This window comes from Lampetra fluviatilis, chromosome 40 (assembly GCF_964198595.1).
Source record: "Lampetra fluviatilis chromosome 40, kcLamFluv1.1, whole genome shotgun sequence".
Taxonomy (NCBI): Eukaryota; Metazoa; Chordata; class Hyperoartia; order Petromyzontiformes; family Petromyzontidae; genus Lampetra; species Lampetra fluviatilis.
This window is the reverse complement of record NC_136314.1, coordinates 9,939,785-9,953,783: the sequence shown is the minus strand read 5'-3', so window position 1 is coordinate 9,953,783 and position 13,999 is coordinate 9,939,785. Positions and strand designations below refer to the sequence as shown.

At 57.6% G+C, this 13,999-nt stretch overlaps 1 protein-coding gene across 1 annotated transcript in view; it reads right to left on the bottom strand.

Moving 5' to 3' along the window:
• Window positions 1–13,999, bottom strand: part of LOC144946265 (metabotropic glutamate receptor 2-like) — a 92,567-nt gene that overhangs the window by 11,159 nt on the left and 67,409 nt on the right. The window contains 5 exon segments of the mRNA XM_078875158.1: window positions 3,248–3,335; window positions 3,659–3,733; window positions 3,735–4,747; window positions 9,623–10,604; window positions 13,227–13,370. Coding sequence (XP_078731284.1) covers window positions 3,248–3,335; window positions 3,659–3,733; window positions 3,735–4,747; window positions 9,623–10,604; window positions 13,227–13,370 — 2,302 coding nt within the window.

Here is a 13,999-nt window from a genome sequence, read left to right as displayed (position 1 = left end):
ATGGTGTTGGTGGTGATCACGGTGGTGGTGGTGATCACGGTGGTGGTGGTGGTGATTACGGTGGTGACGATTATCTGAACTGTTTCCTCGGCCTACCCCTAGGCAGACTCAGCCTCAAATAAATACCTTGTGCGATGTGGAAACATCGCCACTGTTACCGTACGTGTCCAACCGTGCTCACTGGAGGTGCGCGGGAAGGACAACAAACTAAACACAACAAGCAGTTCTAAAGAAATTAGTTTGTCAAGATAGATGACGATTTAGAAATGGATAGCTCCAGTGACTTCCGAATATCGATAGGAAGAGCTTTCCAGACGGCCGCAGAAGCTCATCTCAAAGTGCACGATGCAGTCGACGTCTTTCTTAGACGGCTATCCAGAAGAGGGAGACAAAGGCGGCCGGGCGCGGTGCTGGGCTCCCACCCCCTCTTGTGCCGTGCCGGCCTTAATAGTGCTCGCTAACAGCACTTGCCCCAACAGTCTGTTAGGGCTATGGGGGGGATCTTTGGCTGTGTCTTTTGGGGGTTGGGAGCGGTGGCGCAGTGGTTAGCGTCTGTTTACAAATAGTGAAACAGACTAGCATTGCCCATATACTAACAATGCACGTAGAATAACATTGCCCATAGACTACCATTATCAATGGACTATTATTTCCCATAGACTAGCTATCATTGCCGATAAACTCACATTATCCATAGTCTACCAATGCCCATAGACTAACATTGCCAATAGTCTAACATTGCCCATAGACTACCAATGCCCATGTGACTCGTATGACTTTGTCTCTTTATACACGCCATTACAACAGCCATCTCCCTCCACACGCGTGCGTGTGTCATGTTTGTTGTCTATGTCGACGTCGTCGTTGGTGCCGAGAGCGGTGTCAGCATCGTCTACACGAGCCGACTCGCCGCTGCCGCTGCTACGGGTGAGCTCACGTTGGGCGATATTCATCGATAAGGTCTTCGATGTATTTATCAGATGCCTGCCACGGTCGTCATCAACAATAGGAGTCTTTATATCTTCCAGCACGAGACAGGCACGGGTCTTCGCTCGGAGCCTCCCGAAACCTCGCGTTTCCCCCTCTAATAAATATCCCACAAGCCCCCTTTCCTCGAAGCTTCCTAGACCCTCCGCGTCCTCCTCCAGCCAATCACCGTCCCACGTTTCCTCACAGATCCCAACCGCCCCTCCCTGTCAATCATCCCTCCGTTTCCCGCCCTTTGCGTTTGTGCTTTTCTACCTCCAATCACCTTCAAGTTCCCCTGCCTCTAACCAATTTCCCCTTTCCAAGCCCCCGTTAAGCAACCGATCAGAGGGCGAACTCGCTCGCTTCCCCTATTATATATCCCTCAAGCCCCCTTTCCCGAATTTTCCTGGACCCTCCACTTCCTCCTCCAACCAATCACCATCCCACGTTTCCTCACGGATCCCAACCGCCCTTCCACGTCAGTCATCCCTCCGCTTTCCGCCCTTTCCATTTCTACCTCCAATCACCTTCAAGTTTCGCTGCCTCTAACCAATTGCCCCCTCTCCAGGCCCCCGTTACGTGACCCAATCTGAGGGGTGGGGGGAGGGCTTTGTTTTTTCTTCCCCATTGTCCGTGTTGTGCGGTGGCGGTCCACCACGTCCACCATCGTTGGTCGCGGTGGTTCTTAACCACTGCTGGAGCCTGCAACCCCATTGGTTCTGGGAAAGGGCGCGTCTCGCACCACCCCCAGGAGATGGGGGCACCGACAGGGGAAGAGGAACTGGCTGGCCCGTGATAGGGCATCTACGGACGTGTTCAAGTCGTCACGAAATCCCCAAAAGTGCTCTGCGATGCGTGTCCCGGATTGTTTGCTCGCGAAGCCTCGATTCCTCTCTGTATATTCCTTCGTTCTGCTGCAACGGTTTGGAGCCAAAACCCTGGCCTTCTCCCGTATGCACTGTGCGGGTGGGGGACTTCTTTGGAACCGTACGTAGGCGACCGCGCTCATAGGAGGCGCTGGGGAAGGGCAACAAGTTGAACACACGAAGAGCGGTTTGATGAGATTTCTAGAAATCCTATATTTCTGTGGGGATCACCAATCTTTATTCTAGATTTGAAGTTTTCGTGACTGCAAGAGTCCATACTCTTCGGAGGCAACACAAGCTCCCGTGTTCAGGTGGATACATCAATTTTGCTGTTACTTGATACAGCAATTTTGCTGTTACTTGATACAGCAATTTTGCTGTGACGGTTCCACCTGAAGAGAGAAGCTTGTGTTGCCTCCGAAACGTCGTGATTTAAATTATTTTCCTTTTTTACCTACGTGACTTTACCGAAAAACCAAAGAGTATGATCACCAACCTGCCACATCCCTCTACCCTTTTAAACACACGTTGCACACACGCGAATGCACATTCATTGTTTTGTAAGATCGTCCAGTTTTAATCTCTTTAATATTTTATATCGTGTTTTATTAATGGATGTGTAACTCTTGCTGCCGTGTCTGTCGGCTGGCCTAGTCACCTTTGACACAGATCTGTCTCAAATGGGGAATTTACTCGGATTATAAACTCATGATTCCGTTTATAACAGCGAGCCGTGGTTGTGAGATATTCTCAGTTGCTCACGTGACCACGCCGTTGGTTATTGATTTCGCTTCGCTTCTTTGCTGAACCGTTGATTTATTTGTTATTTACTCTTGTCTGTTTTGGTGGTCGTCACGGTGGTGGTGGTGATCACGGTGGTGGTGGTGATCACGGTGGTGGTAATCAGACTGGTGGTGATCACGATGGTGGTGATCACGATGGTGGTGGTGATCACGGTGGTGGTGATCACGATGGTGATGGTGGTGACCACGGTGGTGGTGATCACGATGGTGATGGTGGTGATCACGGTGGTGGTGATCACGATGGTGGTAGTGATCACGGTGGTGGTGATCACGATGGTGATAGTGGTGTTCACGGTGGTGGTTGGTGATCACGGTGGTGGTTGGTGATCACGGTGGTGGTGATCACGATGGTGATAGTGGTGTTCACGGTGGTGGTTGGTGATCACGGTGGTGGTTGGTGATCACGGTAGTGCAAATGAGACTCATCCTCTCGTGTTCTTGAGTTCTCAAGTGAAACGTAACCGTGCTCTGTGACAAGTGGTGACTACGCTGCTGCTGCACGTGACTGCTGCCTGTGTGCGTCGTGGAGACAGCAGCGAGGGTTGGTGGATCACGCCACAGATGGGCTGTGAAACTCCATTCTGCCCGTGAGTCAAGGGGGAGCTGTACCTGGCTCGCCGGAAGAAGGCGGCACAGCAAAGTGTGGACTCATCTCCATCGGGTCCATCTTTCTTACCTGTCGAGGTGGTGCTATTTCCTGGCTCGCCAGTGGAAAGGTGACACAACAAAATGCTGCTCCATTTGTACAGGAAAGAGCGTTGTCCCCTCGCACGCGTGTATTTACTCCGGATGCTCCGGTTTTCTCGTCCACGTATAAACCTTAATTGATTGGACGATACCACCCTCGTATATAGAGGACTGCAGAGCTTGGGCACTTGTTGGTAGTGCCGGATGCTGCTGCTGCCTTCCAGCTCCTCGTCTGAGGTTCCTTCTCCAGGCCCCTCCGAGTCGCCCTCACCTCCCCCTCTGTCCCGATCGGGCGAGCCGGTGAGCGGGTTACCGACCGAGAGGCGCACTTACCCTGTAGTCGCTGGCGGTGACGTAGAAGATGGGCAGGAAGGCGAGCCAGACGACGCACGTGGTGTACATGGTGAGGGGCGACGTACTTGGCCTCGCCGAAGTTCTCGGGGCACCTGCGCGCCCTGTAGGCGTACAGCGTGCACAGCACGACGAGCAGCACGTCGTACGCGAGCGACGCCAGCATGCTGGAGTCGCGCACGTTGCAGCGCAGCACCACGCGCTCCCTGCGCTCGGGCGAGGCGTCGCGCACCACGCCGGGCCGCTCCACCACGAGCCACACGCAGGCCGACGCCAGCTGGCCCGCGACGAGCGCCAGGCAGAGGAGCAGCCGCGAAGCGGGACTGACGAAGCGGAGGCGGCGCGCCCCCACCCCTCCTCCTCCGCCGTCGACGCCGCGCGCCGCTCGGATCGTCTTGGCGAGCAGCGGCGCATAGCACGCCGCCAGCGACGTGCCGAGGCCCAGGCGGCGCGCGGCGCACGCGGCCGCCGACGGGCGCGCCACGAACGCGAACGTCGTGCCGTAGCACGCGGCCACGCCGAGCAACAGCGCGCCGCACAGCGCGCGGTCGGACGCCCGCACCGCCGGCGAGCGGCTGTGCCGCGCCAGCGCCGCGCCCGCCAGCGCCGTGCCGACGACGCCGAGCACGGCGAAGCAGACGGACGCGGCGGCCGGCGCGTCGCCCCACGCCAGGTGCTCGGCGGGGAGGTCCCGGCACCCCGAGAGGTCGGCGGAGGGCCAGCGGCCCGGCCCGCAGTCCCGGCACGTGGCCTCGTCGGCGAGGTACTCGTGCGGCCGGCAAGGCGCGCACGACCAGCAGCAGGCGTCGCCGGGCGGCCGAGCGCTCCGGGCCTCGCCGGGGCCGCACGGCTCGCTGCAGCGCGACACGGGCGGCGCGCCGCCGTGGCGCGCCCAGGCCACGAGGGTGGCGTTCACGCGCAGGGCCTCCTCGTCCCAGTGGCCCACGCGCACGTAGCGGTGGTGGTGGCGCCGCGGCGGGTCGCGCTGGAATGCGTAGATGTTGTAGCGCACCACGCCCTCGCCGCGCGCGTCCAGGCGCACCTTGCCAGAGCCGGGGGAGCGGTACGGAGCTGCGGCCGGGGGGGGGGAGGGGGGTGTAGGGGAGCGGAGGGACAGCAGTTGGGCGTTGTCACGAGATGGAGAGGCCGCTCGGAAACCTCGTGGAGCGGTGGTCAGAATGGCCCCTGGAAGCAAACATAACAGATCTACCACTGAGATCCGCTCTTCATCAAGTGACTCTCTGGTCTCTACAGATCAGGCCCGTGGAAGTAGACATGAGAGATCTACGACTGAGGTGCGTTCTTCTTCAAGTGACACTGGTCTACGAAGAACGGCCCTCAGAAGCAGACGTAACAGATCTACCACTGAGATCCGCTCTTCTTCAAGTGGCACTCTGCTCTCTATAGAACGGCACGCGGAAGCAGATATAACATATATAATTATTCTTTAAGTGACACTCTGTTCCACACAGAACGCCGCATAACAGTGAAACTGATATTTTAATTCCCAGAGCTGAAATTTAGCCAAGAGAAGTGCAGAGCCAAATTCATGTACGGTTGGGTTATTTCGTGTACAGTCATTGGTGACAGATTTTGAGAGCCCCAAATCGCTCGAGTTGAGAACCCTGCTTAATCAACACTCAACTATGTGAGTATTTGGGTTTCTGTGTGATTTTACGGGTCTCTATGTGAGTTTATGGGGCTGCATGTTAGTCTATGGGTTTCTGTGTGATTCTGTGGCTCTCTATGTGAGTTTATGGGGCTGCATGTTAGTCTATGGGTCTCTATGTGAGTCTATGGGTTTCTGTGTGATTCTGTGGCTCTCTATGTGAGTCTATGGGTCTCTATGTGAGTCTATGGGTCTCCATGTGAGTCTATGGGTTTCTGTGTGATTCTGTGGCTCTCTATGTGAGTTTATGGGGCTGCATCTTAGTCTATGATTCTCTATGTGAGTCTATGGTTTCTGTGTGATTCTATGGGGCTGCATGTTATTCTATGGGTATCTATGTGCGTCTATGAGGTTCTGTGTGATTCTGTGGCTCTTTATGTGAGTTTATGGGGCTGCATGTTAGTCTTTGGGTCTCTATGTGAGTCTATGGGTTTCTGTGTGATTCTGTGGCTCTCTATGTGAGTTTATGGGGCTGCATCTTAGTCTATGATTCTCTATGTGAGTCTATGGTTTCTGTGTGATTCTATGGGGCTGCATGTTATTCTATGGGTATCTATGTGCGTCTATGAGGTTCTGTGTGATTCTGTGGCTCTTTATGTGAGTTTATGGGGCTGCATGTTAGTCTTTGGGTCTCTATGTGAGTCTATGGGTTTCTGTGTGATTCTGTGGCTCTCTATGTGAGTTTATGGGGCTGCATCTTAGTCTATGGTTCTCTATGTGAGCCTATGGTTTCTGTGTGATTCTATGGGGCTGCATGTTATTCTATGGGTATCTATGTGCGTCTATGGGGTTCTGTGTGATTCTATGGGTCTCTATGTGAGTCTATGGGTTTCTGTGTGATTCTATGGGGCTTTATGTGAGTCTATGGGGCTGCATGTTAGTCTATTTGTCTTTATGTCAGTCTATGTGTTTCTGTGTGATTCTATGGGTCTCTATGTGAGTCTGTTGGGCTGGATGTCAGTCTATGGGTCTATATGTGAGTCTATGGGGCTGCATCTTAGTCTATGGGTCTCTATGTGAGTCTATGGGTTTCTGTGTGATTCTATGGGTCTCTATGTGAGTCTGTTGGGGTGGATGTCATTCTATGGGTCTCTGTGTGAGTCTATGTGTCTACGTCAGTCGCTGGTGACTGGGTTGAGAAGCCGGTTTAATCAGAGCGAGCGGCTGAAACCCGGATTTGAACCCAGGGCTCAGCGGTGGGGGGTGCAGTGATCAGTGGCGAGTGGTGGCACCGTGGTTAGTGCACTGTGCTACAAACCCATCTGGTTGGGCATAATTCCCAGCCACGGCTAACATCAGTGGCGAGTTGATATCACAACTCATTTGGCTGCTGTATATGTCCACGTGATGAAAAGCCACTTCGTTGAGCTATCATTTGTGATAGCCGGGTCCTTCTGAAATAGAGCTGCATAGCAGCTCATGGTGTCTTACAGCTGATAAAATAAAATAAAAAATTGTTGTAGTAGCGGTTTCTCACGCTGAGACCATCAACGCAACTAAACTCGAGACGCCAGTTCAACCGCAGCGGGCGGCCAAAACACGGACTGGAACCTCGGATCTCAGCGGTGCCGGATCAGCGATCTGACCTCTGACCCGTGAGCGCTACAGGGCCACTTCTACGCTTGCGTTGGAGTTTCGAGCAAGCGAGCGAGTTGTCGAGCAAGGAGGGGAAATAGATGTGCATCCCCGCACCGAGAAGAAAACTAAAGCATGCGTTAGACGTTTGATACTCGGCCGAGCGTGGTGGGGTAGCTCTCCGGTGACTCCGACGGTCTGGGAGCGAGGTGCCCCCCCCCCTACCCTCTCCACCTCCCAGGTAAAGTCCGCCAGCGCCGCTAATTAGCGCTCACCCGCTGCCAGTAAGAAAATAAACTTCAGACGGTGCTGCGGCAAGAGTGATCATTAACGCCGGACCTTACTAATTCTTACGCGGACGTCGGGGGGAAGGGGGGGGGCTTTGCAAGGTGGCCGATGGATTATTCTTTATTTCGGGGGGGGGGGGGGTACTCTAAACCTTGCGGCGAGGGGAGAGAATCAACGCGCCTGCCTCATTATCGGGAAGCCGTCTCGTGACCACGGGCGAGCCGCCGCCACCACCGCCACCGACACCGCCACGCGCCTGGAACAACAACAACAACAAGACGTCGACGGCGGTGTGCGTGCACGCGCCGTTTGTTGTTGCTGTGCGCGCTCCCATAGGGGGGGAGGGAGGGAGGGAGTGAGGGAGTGAGGACTTTAATGAAATGTTGCCAATTACCGAGTCCCGGTGGGCGCAAGCGGGGAGGACGGCTGGGGGGTGTTTGCTGCTGCTGCTACCACGGGGCGGGCGCCGGGCTAATTTACTCGGAGATTTTCTCTCGTGACCGGCAGGAGAGGCACGGGGGGGGGGGTGGAGAAGGAACTCCGCGGGGAGATGGGAGAGAGAGTGGGAGAGGACTGCCTGCCACTTCTCGGGAACAAAGATGTCATCGACACGGGGGTGGGGTGGTGGTGTGGTGAGTGCGGAAACGATCGGGCGCATTTCAAATCTTACAAATCGGGACGCGACGATGGGAAGTCTTTGGTTCAGCAGCGGATAGAGCCTGTGGCTGAACGCCGAGCAACGGATGTCATCACCGCCGTTCGTACGTTTTTGCTGCAGCGTTCAATGTAGTGGTGGCTAGGAGATGTTGCCTACCTCGCCTGGTATACAGGAGATCCTGGGTTCGATCCCAACCCTGCCGATGCCTGTTATATTTGGAGTTTGAGTGTCTCTCTCCCTGTGGTCGTGTAGCATCAACATCATGCGTTCAGTGCATTGCGCTGCTGATATACATTCACACGTGACGATATGCCACTTGCGTTGAGCTATCAATTGTGATAGCCAGGTAAGGGCGCCTAAAAGAGACCTACATAGCAGCTCAGTGGGGCCTTACCTGATTAAGTTTTTATTTGTTAATACGAATCGAGTGGAAAGGTGGAAGAGTGCCCAGCCAGCAGGTTCTGGCCGCAGCGTCGACAGAGCGGCTCCAGCTCAGCGTCAGAGGCGCAAGTGAATGACGTGCGAAGCGCCGAGTGACTTTATTGGCGGCGCCGCCACGACCGGGCAGGGGGAGTCAAGGGGACCATGGGTGGAAGATGAGACAGGGAAGAGGACGGAGGTGGGGGGGAGAACGAATAGGGGGAGTGAGAGGAGGAGGAGGTAGGAGGAGAAAGAGGGAGGAGAAGAGAAGAAGGGGAGGGGGTAGAGTGAGGCATAGGGAGAGAGAGGGGAGAGGAGGAAGGAGGAGGGGGGGGGGATGAAGAGGAGGGAGGAGGGGGGAGGAGGAGGAGGGATGAAGATGAGGGGGGAGGAAGAGGAGGGGGAGGAGGGCGAAAGATGAGGGATGAGGAGAGGAGGGGTGAGTAAGAGGGATGATGAGGGAAGAGGAGACGGGGGAGTTAGAGGGTTGAGGGTGAGACGGGATGAGGATGAGGGCGGAGGAAGAAGGGAAAAGACGGGGGAGAAGGAGGGATGACGAGGATGTAGATTTGAATGGATTTTTCGTATTGTTAATTGTCAATCGGCATGAGGATGGAGATGTCACACACGCCGGAGATGCCCCGACGCCTCGCGACTTGGCAGCAGTCGGGATGAGACAGCGGAGGCGTGAAGTTTTCAGCAACTTAAAGTAAATGTCAAAACGAGAACCGGACGAAGTGAAATCCTGACAGTGATGTTCGCACACATTCCAGCGGATGGATCTGGGGGGGGGGGGGGGGGGTGAGTGCCAACCCCCCCCCATCTCCGCAATCCGAAATAATTATTTTGTTGATATTTACCACGGCGAATATGATGTTTTATTCATTAGCACAGGGCACTGTTTAAAATAAATTAGATGTCATGACCTCTTCTCCACTTTGGAAAGTTCCTAAAGTCACCAATATTCCTCTCGCCCGCTCAATCATTCGCTCGCCCGCTCGCTCGTTGTGTCACTCGTTCGTTCCCTAGTTCACTCATTCGTTTACTTGCTCATTTGTTCACTCGCTCCTTCGTTCGCTCACTCATTCACTTGTTTATCCACTCGCTCCTTCATTCGCTAGCTCACTCGTTCACTCACTCGCTTTTTCACGCTCATTCGCCTGCTCGTTATCTCGTTTGTTCGCTCGCTCGTGCATTTGCTCGCTCCTTCCTTCGTTTGTTCACTGGTTCGCTCGCTCGTTCATTCGCTCGCTCCTTCCCTCGCTCCTTTGGTCTCTCGTCAGCTCACTCGTGTTTTCGCTCGCTCGTTCGTTCATTCGCTCGCTCGCTCGCTCACTGTCGAAGCTGATGTTGAGCACGAAGTCGTTGAAGAGGCGGCCCCCGTCGATGGCCTTCATGGCGTTGCACAGCCTGGTGGTGTTGGGACACAGCACCCTCTGCATGTTGTGCAGCGCGTGCGCCATCGCGTACACCGCGTTGATCACGAACATCACCTTGGGCTCCTGCTCGTGCTTCGTCTGCTTCAGCAGCGACTTCCGGCCGCACATCTTGGTGGGAGCGGTGGCACCGCCACCACCACTCGCTGTGCCACCACCACCACCGCCACCACCGCCACCGCCACCACCGCCACCGCCACCGGCACCGCCGGCGGCGGCGGCGGCCGCGGCTTGGGCCCGCGTGTCAGGCAACGTGCAGTGGAACCGCCGCTCCCAGAACTCGCGGAACCACGGGTTCCTGCGGTTGTTGGCCGGCGTGAGGCTCTGGAAGTAGCGGTCGAACTCCTGGACGGGCCACGACGACAGCTCGACGGTGATGGCGCCGTCGGCCGCCCGCTCCCGGCCCCGCACCACCTCGTCCAGGGCGCCCCACCCGTCGCTCGCCACCCACTGGAAGGAGGCGTTGAGCCGCTGGGCGGCCGCCAGGAGGCCCCGGGCGTCCTCGGCGCGCACGAAGAGGACGGCCACGCGGGCCGCGCCGGCTCCGCGCGCCAGGCCGCGCACCGCCGCCTCGTAGGACGCGGGGGCCCCGCCGGCGCCGGCGCGGCCCGCCGTGGCGGAGGCGGCCACGCAGATGTTGCGCGCGCGGGCCTCGCGCTCGAAGGCCGCGAGGCCCGCCTCGCCGTAGTCGCCCTCCGACGCCACGGTGGAGACGTAGGTCCAGCCGAAGTGGAGCAGGAGGTCGGCGATGGCGCGCGCCTGGTGCGAGTCGGGCGGCACGGTGCGCGCGAAGAGGTCGTAGCGCGAGCGGTCGCTCAGCGTGGCGCTCGTCGACGCGTAGCTCACCTGCGGGATGCGGAATAGGCGCAGGAGGTTCGCCACCTGTGCACACGGGGGGGGGGGGGGAGATTTGGGGAAGGAGGTGGAGGATGATGAGGTGGGGGGGATTAGAGAAGAGGGGCAAGAGAGAGACGTGGAGGAGGAGCAGGAGGGTGGAGGAGGAGATGGACGTGGAGGAGGAGCAGGAGGGTGGAGGAGGAGATGGACGTGGAGGAGGAGCAGGAGGGTGGAGGGGGAGATGGACGTGGAGGAGGAGCAGGAGGGTGGAGGAGGAGATGGACGTGGAGGAGGAGCAGGAGGGTGGAGGGGGAGATGGACGTGGAGGAGGAGCAGGAGGGTGGAGGGGGAGATGGACGTGGAGGAGGAGCAGGAGGGTGGAGGGGGAGATGGACGTGGAGGAGGAGCAGGAGGGTGGAGGAGGAGATGGACGTGGAGGAGGAGCAGGAGGGTGGAGGAGGAGATGGACGTGGAGGAGGAGCAGGAGGGTGGAGGGGGAGATGGACGTGGAGGAGGAGCAGGAGGGTGGAGGGGGAGATGGACGTGGAGGAGGAGCAGGAGGGTGGAGGGGGAGATGGACGTGGAGGAGGAGCAGGAGGGTGGAGGGGGAGATGGACGTGGAGGAGGAGCAGGAGGGTGGAGGGGGAGATGGACGTGGAGGAGGAGCAGGAGGGTGGAGGAGGAGATGGACGTGGAGGAGGAGCAGGAGGGTGGAGGAGGAGATGGACGTGGAGGAGGAGCAGGAGGGTGGAGGGGGAGATGGACGTGGAGGAGGAGCAGGAGGGTGGAGGGGGAGATGGACGTGGAGGAGGAGCAGGAGGGTGGAGGGGGAGATGGACGTGGAGGAGGAGCAGGAGGATGGAGGGGGAGATGGACGTGGAGGAGGAGCAGGAGGGTGGAGGGGGAGATGGACGTGGAGGAGGAGCAGGAGGATGGAGGGGGAGATGGACGTGGAGGAGGAGCAGGAGGGTGGAGGGGGAGATGGACGTGGAGGAGGAGCAGGAGGGTGGAGGAGGAGATGGACGTGGAGGAGGAGCAGGAGGGTGGAGGGGGAGATGGACGTGGAGGAGGAGCAGGAGGATGGAGGGGGAGGAGTAATTGGAGAAAGAGGAATAGGAGGAGGGATGGAGGGAGCGGGGGAGGGAGGGAGGGAGGGAGACCGCGGGTTCGAATTCTGTAAGTTGCCGAGGCGTTCACGGTCTCGGCGCGGTGTAAACGCCACCACCGCGCGTAGAATGCTGCACACGGCTTCGCAAGGTGCACGGGTTAGAGGAGAAGCTGCGGATTCGGGATGGTGAGCGAGACAGTGACACGCACGCGTGTGTGTGTGTGTCAGTATGTGGCTGCGTGTCTGGGGGAGCGGTGGTGTAGCGGTTAGCGCTACGCTGCGCTACGAACACGGGGCCCCGAATTTGATCCCCACTCACGGCCAACACCGGTGAAGATTATCTGAACCGGTCCTGGGCCTCCCGTAGGTCGACTCAGCCTCAAATGAGTACCTGGTGCGGTGTGTAAATTTCGTCACTGGGAAGACAAAGGCGGCCAGGCGTGGTGTTGGCCACCCACCTCCTCGTGTGCCGTGCCGGCCTTCATAAGCGTTCACTAACAGTGCTTGCCCCAACAGTCTGTTAAGGCTACACGGGGGATCTTTGTCTTTGTCTGGGGGAGCAGTCGCGCAGCGGTTAAGTGAACGCACAAAAACACCCGGCTTGCTAACATGTGCACTTACGACCCAGTTTACGTGAAATATACAAAATATACTTTTACACTGCCTCTACAGGTGAACTTTTAATGCACTGAACCCCTGGACTATTTGGTTTAGCGGAGCGATCCTCCGTGAGATGTGGTGAGTCAACCTCGAGCGGGGAGTTAGGGGCCATCCATTTAGCACACATGGAGGGGGGAGGCGGGCAACCCAAATGCGTACCGCTACTGACGATGTACGCATCGAAAATGGGGGGGGAGGGGGGGTGAAGCCTCGATAATAATTTGTCGACATTGGCCTTCAAACGAGTTCGATAGTCCGGTGGTGGACTATCTGTTTGCTTCAACACGTTCATATTATTAATCCGTTTCTGCGTGGATTAATTATCGGCCGTTCTATAGGATTCGGGAGGGGGGGCGTCAGGCGTACGTACGCAGGTGGGGGTGGGGGGTAAAGAGTTCGCGTGCGTACAGGGAGGGGGGAGGGGTCAAGTTTTGTGTACCGACTCAATGGATGTCCTCTTAGTGTGCGTGTGTGCGCACCCTCGCGCACCTGTGTGTGTGTGTCTTAAAGAAGTGTATTTGTGAAAGCGAGTGTGTGTGCGTGAAAGTGAGTGTGTGTGTGTTGGCTCAGCCTTAAATAAGTAACTGGTGCGGTGTGTAGTAAACATCGCCACTGCGGAGACAAAGGCGGCCGGGCGTGGTTCTGGCCACCCACCCCCTCGTGTGCCGTGACGGCCTTCATAGGTGCTGCTCGCTAACATCACTTGCCCCAACAGCCTGTTGAGGCTTTTGTGCGTGCGCATGCGGATGTGTGTGTGCACGTGTGTAAGTGTGTGCACGTGTGTGCGCGTGTGCGCGCGTGTGTGCACGTGTGTGCATGTGTGTAAGTGTGCGCGCGTGTGCTAAATGAAGTCGCGCCAGCGTGCCCACTCACACCTGTCCGCCTACCGCGCCCCGCACCTGTATGGAGACGCTGCTGTCAGAGCCCCCGATGACGCCGGCGATGGGCAGTGGCCGCTTCTGCTGCACGGCATAGGAGCCATCGGGGCACACGAACTCCGTCTCCTCCACGCGCTGCAGGGACGAGCGCACGAACTCCAGTGCCTGCGAGGTGACGAGAAGGAGGAGAATAACGAGGTGAGGAGGAAACATTGGGAGGAGGGCGACGTGGATAGACACTAGGAGACGCAGGCAGACGTGGTGGGGAGACGCGGAGATGAGACAGGGAGACACTGGAAGGAGACGGGGAGACACGAGGTGGAGACAGGGGAGACACGAGGTGGAGACAGGGGAGACACGAGGTGGAGACAGGGGAGACACGAGGTGGAGACAGGGGAGACACGAGGTGGAGACAGGGGAGACACGAGGAGGGGAAAGGGGAGACACGAGGTGGAGACAGGGGAGACACGAGGAGGGGACAGGGGAGACACGAGGTGGAGACAGGGGAGACACGAGGTGGAGACAGGGGAGACACGAGGTGGAGACAGGGGAGACACCAGGTGGAGACAGGAAAGACACGAGGAGGGGACAGTGGAGACACGAAGTGGAGACAGGGGAGACACGAGGAGGGGACAGGGGAGACACGAGGAGGGGACAGGGGAGACACGAGGTGGAGACAGGGGAGACACGAGGAGGGGACAGGGGAGACACGAGGTGGAGACAGGGGAGACACGAGGTGGAGACAGGGGAGACACGAGGAGGGGACAGGGGAGACACGAGGAGGGGACAGGGGA